We start from the raw sequence: 23,759 nt of genomic DNA, 5'->3' as shown, positions 1-23,759 counted from the left end.
CAGGCCGGCCGGCCGCCCGACTACCGATGCTGGCTCTTTGGGCCGTATATCACTGGAGCCTTTTGGACTTCCTCAGTGAGAACTTCCCGTTTCCGTACACTGAGCCTCACTCGCCCCCACCGCTTTAAGCTGCGGAGCAAACTTTCGAAATAAAAAAAAAGAATGTTTCCGGAAGGACTGACGATCGAAATTCGGTTCCGTTGCCCCGCGCCTGGAGTTCAAGGCGCACAGAAGGCGGAGGCCACGGCGGAGTCCTCGCTGTTGTGCCTCCACCTAAACGCAACGACGGCCGCCGCTGTCATGTCAATCAGTAGGACCTGTTACGTCGACTGTGGCGCTCATATGACTGTTGCCGGGATTCCCCAAGGACGCGACGCGCATTGACGTGTCGCCGGGCACGTCAACCACGCGCTCCCTGGTCCACACGCGCGTGGGTCGCCGCGCGCTGTCACGAGGAGGCGGGGCTGGCGCGTCAAATGGCGTAAGCGGCCCTGGCCCTTCATTCCTTTATTTTCATCGGCGACGACAAGCTTGGCGACGACCCAGATGGGCCACCCGAACTGCAAGCGCGACCGCGCTCTATTGTGCCCCATCACGCACTTGCGAACGCGTTGCCGCCTTCCAGCTCCCTGTTACGATAGGACATCCCCTAGATGCTTATAGGGTGCGCCTCGATAGTAGTGTCTAGCTGGCTGGTATCGAGGCGCGACTAAGTAGCACACAAGAAACGGGTGCTGTCTACGACAGATTTGTGACGTCATATTGGGTTCGTTCCCGTCGTTCTGCTCGTGAGACGGCGAGAATCGTAGAGGGCCCACGCGCATTCAGGTGTCGCAACACGAGGCTGGACGCAGATGCATAGCTCGCGGAGACAGCGGGCCTTGGACGACGCCGGATCGACGAGAGCGCGTTAAATAACGATGGGTGACAGCTGCGTGTCTCCCGGCATTCCTTACTTCCCATGCGTGCGCACAGTCTCCGATCTAAAGTGCCTGGATTCGCCAACTATACAGCCCGTCCAACTTCACGCTGCGAACGACGAGTCCCACGTGGATCGCCTGGCGACAGTGTAGAATCCTTTTGCAACTGCGTGCGTGCACACTTTTCTTGTCGTTAAATGAAGCGTGATTTCTTCATTGACGTTTCCTTTAATTATCATGATTTTTTACGAGTCAGACGCAGAACCATGCGCACCAAGATACATATACAGTCACAATTTGTTTTAAATATGTATATGCATTCGCACGTTAATTAGAATTTCGAGGCTGGACGTTCTGTACAGCGACGTGATCTTCATTGTGGATCCTTAGGTTACAAAACCTCGCCAGGGACTGTGCTGGGACTTTCTTTGCCGGCCTGTTTGCTTTGCTTTTTCGTTTGCTCCTTCGTGTGTTTGTCTGTCTGTGCCTGTCTGCGTCCGTTTGTTTTTCTGTGTTAGGTTGTGCTTGTTCGCTTCGCTGCAACGGCCAACAGGACGAAAATGGCCCAGATGTGGTGGCTTAATGCCCAGACATATGTGAAAGTCGGCGTTGGCAGTGCCAGGATCGCCCGAGCGGTTGCGCGCACCCAAGGGCTAACAACCGCGAGCTGCACCTGCTCGCTTGCGGCGAGAACCACAGTTGCGGGCCCAGCACCGGCTGTAGATGAAAGGAAAGCCAGTTAGCACCAACTCATAATTATCTGCTGATATTGGTGGCCGAGTTCAACAAGCCCCAGCATCTCAGGCATGAAATAACGAATCCATGTTTTTTGACAGTGCGGTATCCGCCACCGTTGCGGAGCCTTCTTGCCGGTGCAGCGTTTGTGCGCGCTACAGTATATATAGCGCCTGTCATGTGTTCGGGTGGCGGTGGGTCGATCGGCGGCTGCCTTGGCTCTCTGGAACGCCGCTGCGCTGCTCAACCTTGGCGTCTTGACAGGGCGATTTGCATGCTGCCTCGCGCCATCGCGTGCACGAGTCGACGGTGCAGTGTATAGTGCGCGAGTATCGTAGAGCGCTCGGCCAGACAAGGGCCGCGCCCCCAACGCCCCAGCACACCTCTCTGTGGTACAATATGTATAAAAGGACGATCTTCCACGACCCAATGCAGCCGCCTATACTTCACCGCAACGTCGCCGGGCAGGCATAAACGTCTATAGAAATGGGGTGGTGGTGGTGGTTGTGTGGGATCAGGCGGGGTTAGCCTGGCTGGATATGCCGGCAATTGCTCTGCTCAAGCTCCTCCTAATTAGTCAATGTTAGGGTCCTTTCACCACGAGTTTCCCAGTTCCGTCTCCTGAAGGAAGCTTAGTAGATGGCGCGACACGTCTCTGCGCAGCATCCAATGTCCCCTTGGGAAGACGATGTGGTCCAGAGCGTTGTGTGGGGCTGCCAACTTTCGAATCGCTGAGAGCATTGCAGTCCGCTCGACATCATGCTCTGGGAAACACATTACGTAGTGGTGTACACCCCCTATCACTGCACACGACGAACACACAGGCAATGGATTTTACAAGTGTTGTTGAAACTCCATTTCACGTGTGCTGTTCAAGTGAATCCACTTCACATTTGACATTTAAACCGACAGAGAAACGGCTTTGCTATCGCGCCCGTAATAGCGATGGTATTTATACAACCTGGAGCTTTTGTTTACGTGATGCTGAGGTCGAGTACATGCACGGGCCTTCTCCTCCTACGCATCGCTGATGGACAATTGCCGTGCGCAGGAGATTTCAACAAACTTAATCTTCATGTCAAACGGCAGAACGCCTTAGATATGCCCCGACGGCCGGTAAAGTTGAAATGCAATAACAGTATACGGAGCGGGGGTTACATGGGCCTCCCTGTGAAGTAGAAGTGCGCGAAAGCGACGCAGGCAGAAATATCGCACAAATGCTTAAAAACACGTCCCGGTTAACGATAAACATATTCTGCACCACAAAAAGCGATCTTCCGTTCGAAGTCCACTAGAATACTGCCGTGTAGGTCGTCGAAGAGTAACTCCGCAAGGATCAATGGATCGAAAGGGAGTTCCTGTAAGTGTAGTTTCGTAACAATGCAAGAATACTAGGCGGTGTAGCCCAACCTGCATTGATCGCCTGCCTTTTCTTTGTCGGTGAGTTAGTAAAACAACAAAACAATTCACAAAATCGCTTTAAAAGTTAATTCGCCAAAAGTGCACTCACTTTCCTACACTATGCACCGGGTTTGTGTACAACAGCAGCGTCTTTCAGCTGATGGAGACGTCCGGGAGAAAGGTTGCGCGCAAGAAGCACCAATTGCAATCTCATCCATCATCATCATTCATTCATCGTCGTCGTCGTCATTGTCATCGTCGTGCGGTCTGTGTTCAGCAGAGGAGAAAGACCTCCCCCATGTTCCTACTGCCATTCCCGCCGTGGATTACCCTAGTTAATTCTTGGCGACCGAATTTTCTTATTGCATCCTTCAATCGAGTTGTCTTTCCCTGCTTCTAGTCCCGTTTCCCGGTAGCCCCTCTGTTACCATTGTTGTGCGCTTGTCGTCAGTTCCACGAGAAGTATATGCCCGTGACAAGCGCAAGCGTCACTGCATGCGACTGGGCAGCGTTTCCACCTTCACGCGTTGATGCCTCGCTCGAAGATAAACTCCGCCCGCCACGAGCCAAGTGGTGGGGCGACGACGAGTTCGGCGTGGAGGGGGCCATCGGGAGCGGCGCCGCAACCTGTCGCAGACCGCCGCCTACGTGTGCGCGTGGCATCCTGCGGCGGCGATTGTTCTAAATAAACCACGGCTCTGAAAAAGACCGGGGGCCCCAACCTTGGCCAGAAATAAGAGCACGATGGCCGTTGATAGGAGGCGAGCCAAATCAACGCCCTCGTGCGCTTGCCGCAGTGGGCGCGTCACATACCGACTGCCCTGCCCAAAACGCAGCAGCGCCCGCCACGGACAGCAGATGAGTTGGCCAGTAAACAGCCGTGGCATCACTGCAAGCTGCTCCCGCGACGTTCGCAGCAGTCGGAAAAGGATATTTCTCTACTCGGCCCCTGACGTGATTTCCCATCGAAATCGAAATAAAAACTTTCGTGATTTCGAAGTGATTTCGAAGTTGACGAGAGAGAGAGAGAAAACTTTATTTTTTGTCTATTATCGCAGTGGTTGGGGTGGCATCCGTCAGCCGCCTCCGTCCAGGCAGCTGCTGGTAGCACTTCGGATGAAGGCCACCAGGTCCCGTTGATCTTGGTGATTGCAGGCGGTAGCCAGCCACTCCTTAGTGTGATGTGTTCTGAGTGCTGAGGTGTTAGTGCATTCCCACAATATATGTTCTTGGTTAAGTGTGGCGTTGCAGTGGCTGCACTGGGGGGGTGGGCTGGTGGTGCCATGCCTTAGGCGGTGTAACCATGCCGGAGTTTGTAGTGTGTTTGTTTGTGCTTGTCTGAGTAGTGTTTGTTCTCTGTCCAACGAAGTTGACGAGCTCAAGGCGTTCCTCGTTACTCAGGTGCCCTCAACGAGGCAGCGACGAGACACCCAACTTGTTCCACCTTATTTGGTCATGCGCGACCTTATCAGACGGCAGTGTGCAGTTACTCGCAAGCGCCATGGTTCCGATGTCGGCGTTTGAGCATGTCGACTATGTTAGGGAAAAACCACGAAATATTAGGAAAAATGGAGGACTTTTCCCTCTATAAAATGGTCTCCATAAATGGTTTAATGGCTGACCGACTACATTTCAAGTTAACCAGTCACAAATGAACACCGGTGCGCTTCCATCTTTCCACACCAACCATAATTTGCCTACAAGAGCGATGCCGGACAACCCCTGCCCTCAGGGGAAGGCCAAAGTGTGTGTTGCTCCAATGGGACCTCGAGAGACAGCTACTTTGATAATTACAGTTGACCATTACATAGTTACATGTACTACAACTGATTAGTGACGCCTTCCCCAATCCCCTTTTCTACCCCATATCCATAGGGCTTTTCAGCCTCCTCTATTCATTCATTCATTCATTCATTCCCAAAACTGCCGAAACCTGCGCAGCTCCCAGACGTTGAGTGAGTAGTGGAAGAGAGCATACGCCGTTCTCTTCCCCCCGAAAAAGTCTACCGAAAGGTCCCCAGAAAATAGATATCGAGAACCAGCAAAGAGAAGGCACGGCAAATTCGTCCCTCAAAAATCCAGCATAACTGCAGACAACCGTCTCCAAGGTAGAGACAGGACGGAACAGTCAATGAACTTGCGGCAAAGGGATGACGCAACTTAGATGCTTAGGCCGTACGAAGTAATATTGCAGCTAAAGAGATGCCGTGCCGTGGGGCGAGCCCATAAGAGAATTCGCGGACACCCAGAAAAATCGAGGAACGACACCCCTGAGGCGCCGCCGATGTCAGCGTTTCGACTCGTTCTTCTGGGATTTCGGGCGACCATTTTGAGCAGTAAACAATGGCAACAACAGCATGGCCCTGCAAAGTAGCTGGTGTGGGCGGCATGTGGACAGAGGCGTTCAGTCACGGGGAAGTAGAAAGCGAGAACGAAAATAAGAACCAGAACACTCAAAATCGAAGAATATGGTTTGCGGATATTCCATAATGACGCGGTTGTGGTGTATTTGGAAAGTCACATTTCCAAACTTTGTTACTGTTATGGAGCCGTGCGATTATTTTACGTGCACGAAAATAAATCGCGATATTTGCGCGTTCCGGTTCATATTTTCGCGTTCGCATTTAGTTTCTCGAAGACTGTACATGAGTCCGCCGTGTGGTCGTTTACTTTTCACTGCTCCTACGACCACAGCAACGCCATTTCACAGCCAATGTTTATAGCGTATGGTAGAAGTTCACTTCCGGTACTAATTAACCGATCTGTCCTCTTAGCCAATGTCCCGCAATGACAGGTGTCACTCCATAGCCAATGTTGGGAAGGGGCTTCCGGTCACAGCTCAAATGAGTCATCCCGCAGCAACAAGTTCACCAGAGCTTGGAAGGGGTTAGCTGGTGTTTAAAGGGGCCCTGCAACACTTTCTTCAGCTTTTTTTGAAGTCTTAAATGCTTACAGAACGTAGTCACCCAACACACCCAGTACTTAGATTAACGGGTCGTAAAGTAGCTCAGCCAAAAATTACGGCTCTATGCTTAACAGATAACTTGTAAACTCGCTCAAAAGATTTTTCTCTCTTTTCCGGTCTTGAAGTTTTTCCATGGCTAGAATTACGTCACTAAGGCCGTGTAGCGGCTGTTGGCCGTTTTTTTTTTTTTTTTCAGTTGCAGCAATGAATGTTTTTTAATAGAATCTAAAAAAAAGCCACAAAAACAACGCAGAAATGGAAGGCGTCGCTGGTGCGACGAGCAAATCACACAGCGCCGCTCCGTGCTGGCGATAACTATAGCCTCCGCAGTGGTTCCAGACGCGAAGGAAAGAGTGAAAGCGCGTATCGAAAGTGTTGCAGGGTCCCTTTAACGGCAAACACTGCAGCGCGAAGCTGCGAGGAGAGGCTTAGTTAGGCACAAGATGCACTTGAATCGCCTTGCAACCAACTTCGTCCGACTATACTTCGAGCCAGAGGTGTTTGAAGAAGTTGTTCGCAGCGCATACAGTTCCCGATGCCAAACACTGACGACGTCACAGCTCAAGCGGAGCAGACAACAGAAGGAATCACCCGATGCATCGCATCATTGTGAAGCACGCGCGAGTAGTGGGGTGATGTAGCTGGGACACCGACAACCAAACACGCAAACAAGAACGCTCCGCAAGGTGTCTATCTAAGGCCCACCGCCTCTCCAGTTTTTATTTACTTGTGTTTATTTTTTTAAATGTGCCATGATCACAAAATACAGCTTTATTCAATTTAAAAGAACTATCTTTTGGTAACTCACTCAGCCCCATTCATGGCACGAAAGACGTTATTTCAACAACAACAAAAAACAGAAATATTCAGAACTTTCAAATTTGCCACTACAGTGACGTAATATGGGTAGGAGCGACGTAATATGACCAGCACTAAAACATGGTTATCTGTGCGTTAAGTGCACACCAGCGCTCAAGTGGCATAATCAAACGGAGTTAGAGGCCCACCTACAAACGCTCAATCACATTTCTTGGCGACGGCTTCGGCCGGCGGCTGCACAACATTCTGTGACGTCATAGAGAACACGTCCAAAAGTGACTGAGGAGTCAGCACTCCTTCAGTCATTTTTATTATCTCGATTACTTGTTCGAACTTCGGGTGAACATTGGTATCATTGCTGTCGAGGAAAGTAGTCCTTAATTAACCAAGCTTGTATTTCGTCTTCATGGCGCCTTTAAGGAGGAGTATATGTGCGTGTTCGCATGTGTACGCATACCGAACAGCTGCCGCCTTAGTCTACGCTCTTACCGATTTTTTTACAGAGAGAAACTCCCTCTGGATATTTAGCTACTGGACGAATCTCTTGCATCGACGTAGGCGGAGACAACGAAAATGATTGTTCAAGTTTGGCTCCTTCTCCGTTCAATTGCGCCGACGAAGACGACGTTGACAAGGCGTGACTAAGTTTTACAGAGAAATTGTACACCTTTCATCCACCCAGTTCTCCCACCCGTGTGGAACGAAAACTCGGAGATTCGTTTACAGCGTATGAAAAAAATCGTAATAAATAAGAAGTCATAGGTCCTCCATATTTTGACATAAGAAGTATTATTGCCCCTGACACAACGTTTCCTTAGCAAGGCAATTGCGTTTAACGGAGAAGGAGACTTCAAAAAAGTCGGTGTAAGCTTGGTTTTTGTAAGCTGCCTTTCCCACATTATGTGTTCCGCAGTGAAGCATAGCCATTCATTGAGGAAGTATGGTTACATTCCCGCTTTAAACTCCTCTCAAATGGTGCCGCCTCTTTCCCGAGACGAGTATACTGCTGGCCACGCGCGAAGTCTATCTCCTCCCTGCCATTTTTACGCGTGGATTTCAAGCGTGGATGACAAGCACCGATTTCAAGCGCCGATTTCAAGCGTGGGAGGTGGGGCAGGGGGCGTTCACGAGCGGTTTGGTTTGGCGTGTTACACAGACAGTAAGATGCATACGACGCGACAGGGAAACGGGCAGCCATACTGCAGTCCCTCCAAGTATCATTCAGATAACTATCTAAGAAGTATGTTCAGTCGCAAATTACAAACAAATGGGTTTTTGCTTCGTGCAGTGCGCCTAGCTTCGCGGGTCATCTTTCACAGAGTGGAAGGGCATTGATCTTTTGCTTTGCTACAAGTCGGAGGTCTGACAACGCTGTAGGCACCGGTGCCTTCGTGCCAAGGGTTGAAAAAACTGCGCGTAAAGAACAAGACATTAAGGAAAGGACAGCACGGGCGCAGAATCACAACTAGCCTTGTTGAAAAAGACGAACATGACTACATACCATTTATCGCACATGCGCACAAGCCGCTGTTGAATGAAGCAAAATTGCTGAGCAGAAGCCGGGAAGGAGTCGCCCGCGAGTTGTAGAAGCCTTTTTAATTGGTAAAAACCATGTAAATTGCGTGAGCGAGGCATCTGTTACGTTGTACGGAAGTGAGTGAGTTCTCGAACAGGATGGTGCATTGATAAGAAAAGAGCAAAAACTGGCTGCTTTGTGCGCATGTGCAGTAGATGGTATAGCGTCATGTTCGTTTTTTTTCTTTTTTTAATAAAGCTATAATGAGTCTGCGCCCGTCCTGTCCCTTACTGTCTTGTCCTTTACTCGCAGTTTTTTTTTTTTTTTTTCAACCCTTGAAATGATACACCAACTATCCTAACAACACGCTGTACTGTGCCTTCTTCATGCGATATTGGCTCCATTTAGCTGCTTTGCTGTTTTTCTTTTTTTTTTCATTCTAAAGTTTTACTTCGTTGTGCGCTCTAAACATTCTATTATAGTATCCTTTCTAGGTGTTTTTTTTTACTGCCCACGGTTACAAACGTATTTATAGAACGATGTATTTTTAGAACGATGTGCTGTCAGAGAAAAAATTGTAGAGCGACGTCATAGGAAGTATTAAAAGTATCTTAAAGGTTAGTCAAACGTACACTTCGAGCTAAGCTTCTTCCCAACATTAAGCTTCGAATGATGTTTTCAAAGTGCAGAAGTCGTTTTCATTACGTTAGAACAGCCCAGATGGTTTAGATACACCCGGATTCCCGCCACGGCGTCGCCTGCTAGGAATCAAACGTTCATTACTATTTTTTACAGTCTGACGGGCGAAAGGCAACATGTACATGTAATGCAGCATGTGCGTTGAGAGTCCCGCGCATGCTGCTGCTATATGCGCGCGCGATAACTGCACAAACACACCTGCGCTGCTCACGTCTCGAACGCACGCCCACGGTCCCATTGTTCGAAATACGGAACAGCAAATGAACAATGCCACGACCCTGACGTGGCCGCATGTGTGGCTTCAATGGCTCCTCTTCAATGAAAAGAGCCCGAACACCGTGCAGAGCTGAGCGGCCAACCCCTGTTGTAAAGCACAGCATAAATGACTAAGCAAAAAGCATATACGGCGGTCCCGTATGCGCAGAAAACTCCTTTGGCGCATGCCCATGCGCATGCTCGAACAAACTAGGTTGGAAGAGCAGTTAGAAGAGAGAGAGAGAGAGAGAGAGAGAGAGAGAGAGAGAGAGAGAGAGAGAGAGAGAGAGAGAGAGAGAGAGAGAGAGAGAGAGAGAGAGAGAGAGAGAGAGAGAGAGAGAGAGAGAGAGAGAGAGAGAGAAATTGGTCTCCATCCCGCCCTGCGAAAGCGGATGTCCAGCAAATCTGTTGTAAACCACTACACATGGTGGTGAAGGAGGGTATGAAATGTTCCTCGTCGCTTTCCAAGGGCTTGCTGCCGTCATGATCATTGATCAGCTCACATTATGTGACATTTGTTTACACGGCGACGGTTCATGGGAGCGGCCATTGTGTTGTTTATGCGTTTTAGTTGGTCAACTCTGATAAGCTTGGCTTGTCCTCCCTGCTCTGCGGGTGCGCACGACTGACGTCGTTCCCAATGCGAATCAAAGATAACGCGTGTAACACAGCATTTCAGCAGCACGCCTTATCATTCATAACGCGGTTTAGATGCATGTTTTGTAGCTTCCTTAAATGAATTCTGAGGTCTATGCTGTATGCCTGATTAGCCTGACGCATGCTCTCAGCGTCTTGGGCGTTGGCGCCTTGGCGTTTTTGCCCGCGGAGATCATTTTGCCCACGGCGATGAAACCGTTGGGGGTAGAGGTCTTGATTGATTTGATTGATTGTATACGGTTTAACGCGCCGACGCAACGCAGGCGATGAGGCGCGCCGTAGTGGAGGGCTCCGGATTAATTTTGACCACCTGGGGATCTTTAACGTGCGCCGAAATCTCGTACACACGGGCGTTTTTGCTTTTCGCCTCCATCAGAAAGGGGGTAGAGGTCTACAACTTTGCTGTAAAAGAGTCTTTCTCGCAGCAGAGAGCGGGCGCAGCTAGAGCTACATCAAAGCACAGATCGAGCGACAACGACGGGCAGATGAAGCGGCACTGCGGACAGAGCAGCGTCAATGTGGCATTAACAAGCCCCGGCCGTGCGTTCGGGCTCCGCTGGTTAACCATCTGCACGGAGTGCATGGGCGCATTTCTTGAGAACCCGACGTACGGAAGTGTTGCGAGTCGTTCGAAATATCGACTGACATGTTTGCCATTCCAATGCGGGGAGTGATTTGCCAAGTGTACACGCGGAAAATTGCCGCGTGACTTGACGTGTCGTCTTTCCTTCAAGGTAGTGCTGTGGGCACACCGCTTGGTTACTGCGCGTTCGTACATGGAACGGACGATTATACGTCAATGCTGCCCTTTGACACGCTATAAGTACTTTTTGGTTTTACAGGCGGTGCGAATCAGGAGCTAAGAGTTGCGCGAGGAGCTTATACCTCAGCAAAGTAGCATATTTTGTTCGCGTCATCTCCCTTGAAACGACGTTTCGTTCAGAGACGTACGATGTGCGGTTCTGAGGTTGTGGATGTACGCCGCAGGTTCCTCGTATTTTTGTCACAGATATAGCGATGACTTAAACGTTACAGCATGAAGCTGAGGGCAAAAGCGAAGTGACAAGGTGTTGTCGGTGTTTTTACTGTAACTTTTTTTGTTCATGTGCGTCGGGTGAAGTAGATAATCTAATGCTCACCACCAGGGCTGCCATAATTAACTGAAAGTTTAGGGAACAGTTGTCGGCATAGGCGTGCGCACAGGGGAGGGGGGGAGCGGGGGGGGGGGGGGGGGCGGCCGCTCCCCCAAATTATCTTAGGGGGGCGCCAAATTTGCCCCATACCTTTACCGAATCGAACCTGTCCCGTAGGGTTATGACCACGCGTGTGTTTTCACAATAATGGCAGCCGAAGAACACTCATGTTACCTTCCAAAAGCTGTTTACTTTCAGCCCCGGAAAGACGGGGACCAAAAGCAGGCCGTTGTGAGAAGCACGTTGTCACTTAATTTTCATTGTTGCATCTATTGCGGGGTTTGTCCTCTTTCTACTTTCCGTCGTAAATAACGTGCGTAGCACCCAGCAAAACAGCTGCGTAAAAAGAGGTTCAGAATAGACAATTTTAACTTTATAAAACACAGATGTGTCGTGTTTCTGTGCTTTAGGGAGGATGGAAATTCTTTCGACAGTGCGTTGTGAAATTGATGCCGCATCCGCACTGGGCCTTGCTCCCCTTGCCGATGTTACACGCGAAAGTAAAAGCGTCTGCTCAGAAATATTTTGTATGGGTTGCAATTCCATCACTGAAATAAAATTTTTATAAACATTCCTCGTCTTTGCTCTGGCATTCTGACCGTTAGGCCTTCAGAGGGAAGAGGTCGGGAGTTGCCAGGGGGGGGGGCGCCGTGGTAAAATTTAGCCCCCCCCCCCCCCCCCCTAATTGAGAACCATGCGCACGTCTATGGTTGTCGGCCAGTTTGGTTGAGCTCTACGTTGAGATTATCGTCAGAAAGCTCGTCCAGCGGGAATAACTCTCCTTGCGGCACATTTAAGGCAGCGCATGGTTTCACTATACAATCGTAGTACCAAAGACCTGGCTGGGTGGCCTGCTATAACAAGTGGACTTGAATACGTCATTACAGCTGCAATTAGTGTAATAAGTGCTGTTGACGCCCAAGCAATTTTTCCGAATTCGAGGTATTTTTCGTAATTCACAGTAGTTCAAAAAAATTCAGAGTATTTCGCCGAGTGACTCAAGTAATTCCGCGAATAATGCTCCCAAGACAAACAATGCGTCGCACCGAAAAACAATCGTCACAGATTTTTTTTTAATTTCATAGAAATGCTTGATTCAGCCGTGTATCGCTTTCGGATACGCCAGCGGTTGGCGTCGAATGCAATAATTTGGGTATTTATTACGTGTAGGCGCATAGCTACGCTCGAACTCCTGTATTCGTCTCCGCCAAATTGCAGCGATTTGTCTGCGTGGTCCTGAACGAGCAATTATAGCATATGTGTTTATAAGCCGCCGAAACCGCAGATCTACGAGCTACGCCCATGCCTGCATTCTAATTTTGCCTCCCGTCTCTGATTAGTTCAAGAACGCCGTTATCCATCTTTCATAAATAAATACAGTACTGCTAGCCGACCAGTTCGGGAAAACCCTTCCAAGGGGGAAGAGTACGACCCTGCAAACAGAAAGCGTTTACATCCATCTAGAATGCAAGTCTGCATTCACAATGAAGGACTCGACACCTTGCTCACAGAGCTCTCGTAGTTGAAGAAAAACTTCTCCTGGCCCGGGGTTATAGCCAGGGGCCTGCTTTCCTTCGTGACCGTACTGCAATTCAAGGGAATATCAACCTTTTTCCTTTGCACATGACTATGCTTAATTGCGCGCAAATACCACCCTCTACGACCAGAGAACGAGGAACAGAGACTTAAATTAGAATGTATTTTCCGGAGCGGGTACACGTTAAGGGCACGTGACAGTGCATTCCGCAAGAGTGCAGCGCAGCAGGCAGGCACGCGCCGCACAACACGTAAATCAGCAGCCGATAATGCTAGCGAGCATGGGCTGGAGACCTGTGCGGTGGCGTCATCGCACCCTGGGCAACGCGCTGGGATGGGCGGCCCTGAGGAAGCGGGGGCAGGGTCGTTGCGGCCAGAACGAACGGAGGCGGCAGTCCGGGCCGTTAAATCAAAGGAAATAAAAGGAAGAAAATGGGAGAGAAAGGGAAAAAAGAAAGAAAGAAAGGAGCAGAGGAAGAAAGAGAAAAAACAGAAGAAGAGAGAGAAAGAGAGAAAGGAAGAAAAAGAAAGGAAGAGGTAGACAAAGAAAATGAGGGAGGGAGAAAAAGAGAAAGGAAAAGAAAGAAAGAAGAAAAGGAAGGAAGAGGAGACAGAAAGAAAAAGAGAGAGAAAAAAGAAAGGAAAATAAAGAAAGAAAGAAAAAGGAAGGAAAGGAGAGACAAAGAAAGAGAAGTACTGAAAGAAAGAAAGATAAGAAGAGAAGGGAAGGGAAGGAACAAAGAAAGAGAAGTAAAACAAAATAAAAAACCCGGAAAAATAAATGAATTCCTGTCCTCGTCCGTCTTGATGGGGCGGGGGGCGGAGGAGCGTTTAGTTTTTCAACTTTTACTCCCCGAGCCATCGTTGGCGGGCGCCTCCTCTGTGCGATCGTTGTCCTTCGTTGGAAAACAAATGACAGCGCTGGAAGCATCACACTAAGCCATACAGTTCGCAATGCTTCCCGCTCCGTTCTGCGCGGAATGCGTGTACATGCCCTCTCTGACAGTCGTTCACCGTCCACCGGTACTAACAGAAAGGTGCGGGACATCATTTTGAAGCAAAGCGTGTATCCTTGTCGGCAGAGTTTCCGCAATCAATTCCCCTGCCATTCGTAATTAACCCCGTCCCCCCTGAGCGCTATGCGGAGACACCTCCTGCGGCAAACTGGCGCCCGATAACGCACCTACATTGTCATTGACTTTTTACATTTCTATGTGGATTACGAAGACATTCTACGTAGACGCATGAACTCTCTATGCGTCACACATTCATTGCACAAAAAATGAAGTTAACAAAAGGCCGTTGGGCATCCATTTTTTCATAACAAACCAATCATAGGGCCCTTAAGGAATGCCTTTCCAACAATGCATTCGTGTAAAGTAGTGAAGCCGAATATAAAGTGGTTCGGTGTATAGATATAAGGGGTCTTGCGAAGGATTAATAAAAGGCGCTAGGGTCATCGCACTTTTATGCTCTACTGTTTTATTGCCCCTGAGAAAAATGCCATCGGAGCAGTGCGTTTGTGCCGTGAGGATGTGAAAGTTGACCGACTAGTTGCGCGGCGCGTCGCGCTCGAGACCCCCTCCCTCCCCTCCCTGCCCCTCCCCTCTCTTTCTGTCTCTCTACTGGTGTGGCGAGGATTAATTCCTTATGGGGAGCTCGGGTTGCCGCTGTCCGTGGGCCACGTGGGTGTGACGTAGTATTTGGTTCCGCCCTATCTCGCTCGCGTGCGCTTCCGCACGTTGGTCTCCCAGAGACTTGCCAGGAGCTTCCGACCACCAGGTAACATTTCGTTCAATTTCGTTCCCAGGCTTTCGTTCACGGAGCGATCGCCGTTGTTTCCACTCGTGTGACAGAGGTCGGTTTTCTCATGCCTAGATCTCTTGACTTCGCGCTTCCTACAAGCGCAAGTAATTTGAGTTGTTATTGGTCGCTCGGCCAGTTTTAGCAAAGGAGCTGTTTAATCTTGAGCTAGGTCCGAAGGCGTTAGCAAAAAAGCAAAAAACAAACAAAAAACTGCACCGCCTGTAAAGGGTGCGCCACCGCAGATAGGGTTTTATAACAGTGAAGCCGGCTTTCGTGCCTGCTCGAGTGAGCACAAGGGGCATATGAGTACGCGTACTATACCATTTTAAAGGTAATAGCTTTTTTTTTCGGGGAAGGGGGGGGGGGGGGGTGCTACTAAAACGTAAAAAAACGGCTAGAGAAACAGCGAAGGTGGGGGTCGACCTAGCTTCTCCCCCCCTGGGATCCGCTGACAGTGTGGGGGACGGACCAGAACGGCCTCGTAAATTCCGGCTAAACTTAGCCTAACCCCTCAACACTTAGCCTAGCCTAGCAACGACATCGCGAAACCTAGCAAAACTTTGCAGAGCCTAGCAAAACCGGAAGATGCTAGGTCGGCTCTCCACTCCGCTGTTTCTCCAGCCTTACGCGACTAAGCTGCGCCCATTTTCTTTGTTTTGTCTTCGCCGGCCGCCGCCGGAGTTGACCACCGTCCAGCGTTTTGACGGCTTAAAGCACAGCTTTCGAGTGGCTGTGCCACCCGGCTAAGCTAAGAGGTTCGCCGCGTGGAGGCTAGCACCAACTCTCGTTCTGCCGCTAGGTTTGTTTAGCCCATTTGATGCTGCATGGTGGCGTTCCACTCATTAAAATCAGTTCTGTAAATACCCCATCTCCCCCGCTCGGAGCGATTGGTGCCTCTACACTACCCCGCGCCCCCCCGTTGACCTTGAGCCATTAACATCCAATCATCATCATCATCATCTCCTCTCCACTCCCCCGCCTTAACCCTACTCACTTTACTTTTTTGCCAACCGTTGTTGCCAATGCAAAAAAGTGGCTTCGCTGCGTGACACCTACATTTATTTTTTCTTTGCCTTGCACATCCCTTACCGTCGGCTTTTTGCACAACGTGCCAGCTACGCAAAAAAAAAAAAAAAAACGAGACAAAAAAAATGGCAGTGAGTGTTGGGATGACTGTTGGCTGAAGGAGCAAAATTTTTTGACAATGTGGCATGCGTCAGCATAAAAGTCGGCGCAAAAGGCGCACATTGAATATGTGCGGTTGGTTTTAGCTGCATGTGAAAAGTGCTTGATCTTATGACGCAGATCAACATAGCGCATCATCAGATTTCCCATCACTTTTGCAAGGCCATAAGGGGTTCCCCGCACACTCATGGTTGAAAAGCACTGGTATACAGTAGTGGAGATTAGTCCAGGGACTCGGTGTGTGGCAGACCGGCTTACGCACTCGTCCTGACATTCCCACCAGGAAGTTTTTCTATTTGTACTCTAATCTCATACCTGTTTCGGCAATTCCCTGCGGCGCGAACGGCGACGATTTCACCGACTAAAGGTCAGCAAACGCTCATTTTTTTAATTCGCGCTGGAGACAATCTGTGCACGCTATTTGACGGGCTGAGTTCGCCAATGGTCTCCCCTACAACCCGTTATTTCACGAAACCTCTCGCATTTCGAACGATAGAGATCAAATCGAAGTTCTTTTTTTTTCTTTTCTATTTTTTTTTAGCACCGAACTACACCTGGGCAATCGCGCGCACCGTAGTGGTGGCTTGGTTCGATTTTCGCCCCACCTGATGAAACAGCCCCCGCTGCAGCTGGAATCAAAAACGCGTTTATTTTTGTTTACGACCCGCCGCGGTGGCTGTGGCTAAGGCGTTGCGCTGCTGAGCACAAGGTCACGGGTTCGATTCCCGGCCGCGGCGGCCGCTTTTCTGATGGAGGCGAAAAGCAAAAACGCCCGTGTGTACGAGATTTCGGCGCACGTTAAAGATCCCCAGGTGGTCAAAATTAATCCGGAGCCCTCCACTACGGCGCGCCTCATCGCCGGCTGCGTCGGCGCGTTAAACCCTACAATCAATCAATTTTTGTTTACGCACGCCCCGTACGCACTTATTCCCACGGTTTACTTACACTTCCACGATATTAGGGAAGCGAATAATTTCTCACAAGCTGCTAACATCGATGAGCGCTCGCACTCATTGACGGTGGTGTCATGTATACGGTTTGCAAAACACCTGTCAGCTCAAGCTTTGTTGACATTTGGCCTTCACATTTTTGGCCTTCAAGTAATGGTTTCAGAGGTACAAGGACGAATACGCAGTTCAAAGAACAATTTCATATTTTAAACTTGTAATTTTGTTCGAGGATTACTCGCCTTGAACGCCCCGACCGCTCGGCATGAAGTTGTTGCTCCATTCACTCGCGTCTTTTCTCTGCGTGGGTCAAACGATATCAAAATACCAAGACTAGGCTAACCCTGCCTAATTTCGCGACAACACTCGGGGCACAGCTGGCAAAGGTAACGTGATGCATGTGCACTAATTTTTAAACAAAGCCGCCGCTGCGCACGCGTAGGCCAGTCCACGGAGTGGGCCATGCAGATTTCGCGTTCGAAAAGCGCGCCTAGAAAGTGCCGGTCCATTCCAAAACCGGCCAGTGCTGCCATCTCGGAGGGAAGGCACGCAGCAGCGCACGGATTTTGTGGTTCGCGTCCGTAGGGCAGCGCGCGTTTCTTTTCCACCACATTTCCACCAGGACCCGAAACACCGCTATGCCTAAACCACTTTTAAACATGGGAGCTTCAGAATGCTTTTGTAGGGTGGTGAGGTATGAATATCCACATATAACGCACTGTGGGCAAGCTAGATCAAGCCTCATGACTGTTCGAAGTAGCAGGGTAGCAGAGCCAGGCGAGTACGTCTCTCGCCTTCTTTCACGCTTCCAACCTTCAGTAAACGGCGCTGTTGTCTCGAAGCGGCTCTTTCTCCCTCAAGTTTCAAAGGAAATCAAATTTACCCACTACTTTTTTCTTCGTGACGCAGCGGTAAATGTTGTGCCTGTGTTCGCGCGTTTGTTCCGAATTACAACACCTGCGCTGACGCCCACTAAGGAACGAATTTCCGGCGCAAAAACGTCGGAGCGTCTTCCTGCAACACAGAAAAGGTAACGGGCGAACAGTTTACAATTGGCACAGCTGGTTTCGCACGTGACAGGGAAACGTGGCGTCAATTCCTGCCAAGCTGCGCTCGTTGCTCCGGTATCGGATCAATGAGCTGCGACACCGGTAGAGAGGGCAGCTGCACCGCCTTCTCAAAGATGGCGTCGTAATCGACACTTGAACGTTTTTAATTGGCCACATTACACGGTCGGCGATCTGTGTTTCCTGTGGCTACAGAATGCGTTGAGGACAGGGCCGGTACAAACCGGGAACCTATGAAGACGTGTCGAAAGTGTCTTCACCGCGTCAACGAAGCCTCAAAGGTCGCTCGAAGGACGCGCGAGGCCACATCAGAATCGCCCCCTCGAACGTTGCTTACCAAGAGGAATGCGCCAGGTTAATTGCGGAAAACGACGTGCGTACGGCGTCAGCTCTTGGTCGGGCGAATTCGCAGCTGCGTTGTCTCTGCCCGCGCAGCTGCCGAGTGGCGAGCAGCGCCAACTGCAGCGGCGCACGATGTCGTCCGTCTTTATCCGGCGCCTGGCTCGCTTGAGGGCACGCGTTTCTGGCTGCCGTCATACCATCAAAGCCCAAGCATGGGTCGCCCGAATGATGGCGGTAAACTAAGTTGATGAGAGTGTCAGTTTGGTCATTTTGTAGCTGTTCGACTTCGCAGCGCGAACACCGGAGAAGGGACGAAAGAATTAAGCGCTCGTTTTGCCCCCCCCCCCTTCTTCCCTTTCCCTCCACCTGGATTTTGCAGTGGCGCTAAGGGACCGAAGGAGCGCCTACTAAAGATGAATTAAAAGATTAATTCCATCGCTTTGTTTTCTTCCAGTGCTGGGGGCTCTGTCTTGGTAACTCGATGTTAGTAGGTTCGCTTCTCGACGAATGCTTCTGTTGACAGCCCGGAACTATATATGCATACCTCTTATGATACTAGTGCGAGCACAATCCCAACCTTCCTCCTCTCCGATCACTCATTGTCACTGTATTGTTACTCATGTATACATTATCAATAAAAAAATTATCTTTTATTTCTGATTTTGATCGCCCCTTCCTACCCTTGAGCTATGGAGAACCTGGTGACCAGCAGCCATCTGGATGTCCCGCAACTCCTGGCCTCCAGAGCTCATCTCAGGGATTCCTAGAATAGGGAACCACTCCCGCTCTAAGGGATCAATTAAACGGGTAAACTACTACCCCAATTCCGTTTAGCCAACCCACAGAATTGGCCTACTGACAGCCAGTGACGCCTTCGTGTTCTTCGGTCTTGTTCTGCGTCACTTCACGCTGTTAATTCTTCCACTTGTATCCTTCTCGGGATTTCTCTCATCCCGTCGCATCGCACTGATGATGGAAATAGTAATGATGATGGTGATTTGTTACAGGTGTGGAAGGAAACTATCTTAACACGCTCCGGAAAGCGGCCCAAGTAAAAAGCGAGAGGGCGAGGACAGAACAGCAATCCGAGACAACTTTGATAAGAGCGAGAGCATCCTCGGTGCAGCCCAATTGAAAGGAAATACGCAGCAGTGTTTGTGGCACTGTGTAAACGCGTTATGACCACATTCGACGTCACTGCCGTAAGCAGGTTCGAGAGAGCGAGAATCAACAAGCCGTCAGTTTGCGACGATTTGTGTGCACTTTCGCGAAATTATATGTCGCATTGTACTGTATACACCGAATAAAGAATAACGGTACTTCATTCAATCGGCAATACGTGCATGCGTCTTATTCCGCCAACACCGGACGGGAAGGAACGTAGAAACAACGCAGCGGTTTATAGTTTACAAATAGAACAGCTTTTGTCAAAAAAAAAAAATATCTCGTATGCAACACACCCACACACGGTAGACATACCTCTTGGTAAACAGCCCACCGTTAGATCGCCACTGAAGCGTTCACCGATGCGTGCTCGACGTGCGTTCACCTCCACCCCTCACCCATTTTCTTTTTGGTCTAGGGACGTCACTGCTGTTGACACCTTTGCGACGGCTCATTCACTTCGTTCACGCACGACTGCTCTCGCCGAAGGTTGCAACCGAAACTTGAACGCACAGGGAGAAGAGACAAGGGGAAAGGGGTCGAGATTTTTTTTTTTTTTTTTGCACAACCGTTTGAGAGATAGTGTTTACAACAGGCAGGTTTTCGAGGTGGGAACCAGTGTTAAGACGCTACACATGAGGATAAGACAGACACGGACGGCACTGGCCGTCCGTTTCTGTCCAGTGCCGTCCGTGTCTGCCTTCTCCCCCTTGTGTAGCGTCTTAACACTGGTTTCCACTTCGAAAACTATGGACCAACCGACCCAGCTTTCTACCTTAGGGAAGTTTCATCGGACTATCATTCGGACGCCGAGCTCGCTTTTAGCATAACTGTTTCGGGCTATTATTCTCAACTGCGTTGACTACTACAAGCAAATGCATGCGGTACATTGCAAAGCCAGGCGCAGCGCGCAAGCGCTCGTCGTGCCGCGTCAAAACGTCTTGACGAAGTCACGCGGGGCCGACAGTCAACAGATAATAGGTCTGCGGGGGAGGAAAGTGGCGGGGACAGAGCGCAGACAAGTACAGTACACGCAGTCTGTTTCGGAGCTCGCCTCATTGATGAGAGCAGCTGCGTAGTACACGCGCGACGATGGGGTTCGCGTGGGTGAACGTATCCCCCCTTCCCGCCACCGCATTCGCTCGCGCCGCTCAGCCACGCATGATGGATGGGAGAGATTTACTACTCCTACCATACTGCGGAGGTCGCAGGCCCACCTAACACATGACAGCAGCCACCACACTTACACTCAAATTTCAGGAGTGTACGAAAACATTCAGAGCTACGAAAAGAGAAAAAAAGAAACACCGAACAATCAGCGCTATAAAATGTGCGATTAAATAAAAGAAAAGTAATGCTAGAACAAAATCACTTTCACAATGCGAAATACACGCAGGGCTTCCATGCACGCGCAGTTACCTCGCAAACAAAAAACAGCATGAAAGAAAGACTAACCAGATATCACTTTCAACACGTTGGTTCTGTTTTTCTAAACCTTGGCCACTGACTTCACCATAGTCGCCTAGGAGAGACGACTCGGTTCTAAGGCTCTCTCATACATCTGATGTTGCTCGAGGTGGCCTTCTCGAAGTCTGAGTGAAACTCGCGTGCTCTCCTCCGTCACGTGACCACGCTGCGGAGTTCTTTCACAGCAGCCTTAGATTGGCTTCAAAATGTGAAATAAACGTGTTCAACAACAACACGCTGCGGAGTCGGCACCACTTCGGAGCGCATTCAATCGAATGCGGCTCTTTTCGCCGCCCATATGGCACGACAGATCGGTTGAAGAGGAAAGCGGAATTAATCGCGGATGTTGCAAGCAGTATATGAATGGCTTGGCGGTTACACCATTAACATATTTGTGCTATCAATAGCGATCTTGTAGGTATGAAAAAGCATTTACATCCAGATGGTACAGAAGGTAGCACTAAAAATGGCCTATATGTGTGTTTTTTCTCTCTATAATATGCCTTAATTTCAGTAACGGGATCAATAATACTGCGTGATTAGCGAGTCTACAATCTTTTTTCATCAAACTAAATTTTCACGAAGACTTGCTAGGCAAGACAAAAATGGAAGTCAATAAATCGTACAAAACGTTTTTGTTATTGTGCAGATATTCTGATTAGGGTACGTATTGTACGCCACTAATTTCTAAGCAAAAATAGAAACGGGTCACGCGGGTAAACTGGGTGACCTAGAAGCAGAATGACAACAATGCGCGCTCAATAAATTGGTGCGCTCGTTGATGTAGGCGGTAGCGAAACCGCCGCACATAGAGCTACAACCGCAAGCAGCAGAAAAATTTACTGCGAAGCACTGAAAAGACAATAAATTTGCCGTTGATGCGCAGTGACAACAACAAGAAGAAAAAAAGCGTCGTGTTGTCAACTTCATTTCAGTCGCCGTCTGCAGTGCTAGCTCCTGTTTTCCAGACAAAACGTTTTCCAAAGCAGAAAATAACGGCGGATTTCGTTTGATAGGGTCTTCTCGTAGACAATGCCGGCGGGAGAATAAAAAAACGGATGGCAGCAAACTGCAATGACGATTTGTAACAGTAACTAGGCCACTGGGGCAACTGACAGTTCAGGCAGCTCATGTTGCCAAACAACGACATGTTAAGTCCGCATCGTCCGCATCCCTGCGAGAGTCATCCAGAAAGGAAGGTTTTGTTCGCGAGGATGCTCATCCCGGCACGAAGCTGAGCAGAGTCCTCCGCGCAGCCCCCGGCGAGACGTAGCCTGTCATCCCCGCCGGCGCAGCAGAGCGTCCGGTATTTTCCTCGGCAGCCGTTATATATTTAGCCCTCCGCTCCGAGAACGCCGGCGGATGCTGCCAGGCAGCAAGCAGCCCGAGCCGTCGAAATCGGGCAAACGCCGCCGCCGCTGGTAGCCCACACCCTGCCAAGCTGGCTTCACCGCGCGCTGGACCCGTCGTGCGGCGGAGAGCCACTCGGCGGCCCTCGCGACAACGGCCTCGCAAGTGACGTGGCCTCCCCCAGCACAGTCGTTCGGATTGCGACATAGCCCTGCCCAATTATCCCGAATGAGGCGACACAAAATCGCCGAGATAAGGCTAAAATCGGGCGGGAACGGCGTCCACCCGCGACGGGAGCCGGCATCTTCCCTCCGGGCCGAGCCCCCGGGCCCCCATTGGCTGACCTCTGGCATGACCCCCCCGGCCGCGTACTCACGTGTTCGTCGTGGTGCGGAGTGCGGTCGTGGATGGGCAGGGTCGAGATGTCGGTGGCCGACGAGGCGAGCGAGTCGGCCGGCGACGGGCTCTTGGAGCGTTCCTTGTCCGGGACGTGCAGGTACGCCATCTCGCTCAGCCTCAGCTGGTCGGTCTCCATTGCGGCCCGCGCACGTATTCCCCGAGCCTGACGGGGGGACCTCCGTGTCTTCTCCGAACAGACGCCGGGTCGCTCTCGCCACGCATGCGCCCGGCCCCTGCGCAGGGCCCGACGTCACGCTGACGTCGCAGCCGCGCGCATGCGCCCACCTGCGGCCGAGGGGCGTGTGTGCGGGGTGTGTCACAACTAAAGGTCGAACCCCGGGCGCGCTCCATAGGCGCGCTCGGAGGCTGCACGGTTCACCGTTAGCGCGCTGACGTTGGAAGACGACGACGCGAGCGCGCCGCGCCGGCCGGCTGCTCGTCCATTGTTCCGCGGCACTGATCACAGTACGCCGTGTCACGCGAGCCGCCGACGACGACGCCAGAGAACGCGAGCTCGTCGACGACGCTCGAAAGGCCGCGCACACCTGCTGCCAGAAAAAGCGTGCGGCGGAAGCAGTGTGCGCTCAGTCTGCGCACTACTCGGTTTGGGGCTCCCACGCCAAATGATCGGTCCGACACTGGGTGATGCGCTCCACCTCGTCCGTGCTTGTTCTTCCCGTCTGTCTTGCGTCTTCGTGTCAAACAGCGCACCTACACACTTCAATATGATCCATAACCAACCACCCCTCCTTCAGAAATAATGGCTCCTGGAAAATGAATGATGCCATTTTTGCTTGCGTTAAGTCGACTTTTTTTTTCTGTAGATTTGAGCCGAAAGTAACCCACGAATACACCCCCCCTCCCCCCCCCCCCCTCTTCCTTCACACCTCTCCCCACCTTAGCACGCAATAAATCACTGGCTTGCACGTGGGAGTTAAAGTTCACGGGTTAAAAATGTCACTTCAGGCTTTAGGACAACAAATAATACCGCGACTTTTTCATCGTCCGTGAAAGTGCCTCCTGACGGCGTCATAAAGCGCCTTTACAGTTCCGTGCGATCAAATGTCAAGTTTATTTAGTGCGAAAATATGAGAGCAGTGCAAGCAGCTACCGCCCGTTATTCACTAAATCCAGAAAGAGGGCTTGTGCACGCAGCGGAATAAACAACTAAGCATGGCTTGAAAATATGCGCAACTCGTAGTAGTTATTTCACGCGAGTAGATATCCGGGCATTCTTTATTGCTGCAGCGCTTTTTCGCCTAGATATACGTAGGACGCGACCATGTCCTATTTGCGCGCTGAAATTATTGATGTATTTTTAAGCGCTACTCAAATT

General features: G+C 50.4%; 1 protein-coding gene across 1 annotated transcript in view; it reads right to left on the bottom strand.

Moving 5' to 3' along the window:
* Positions 1 to 23,028, bottom strand: part of LOC144144523 (solute carrier family 2, facilitated glucose transporter member 1-like) — a 68,871-nt gene extending 45,843 nt beyond the window's left edge. The window contains exon 1 of the mRNA XM_077676008.1: positions 22,401 to 23,028. Within this exon, the coding sequence (XP_077532134.1) occupies positions 22,401 to 22,559 (159 nt within the window). The 5' untranslated portion in view covers positions 22,560 to 23,028. The remainder of the gene's footprint in view (positions 1 to 22,400) is intronic.
* Positions 23,029 to 23,759: the final 731 nt, after the last annotated feature.

Source organism: Haemaphysalis longicornis, unplaced genomic scaffold, assembly GCF_048455015.1.
Source record: "Haemaphysalis longicornis isolate Haplotype H1 unplaced genomic scaffold, Haemaphysalis longicornis Haplotype H1 scaffold_7, whole genome shotgun sequence".
NCBI classification, from domain to species: Eukaryota; Metazoa; Arthropoda; class Arachnida; order Ixodida; family Ixodidae; genus Haemaphysalis; species Haemaphysalis longicornis.
The sequence above is the reverse complement of the archived record's forward strand: the minus strand, read 5'-3'. Positions and strand labels throughout refer to the sequence as shown.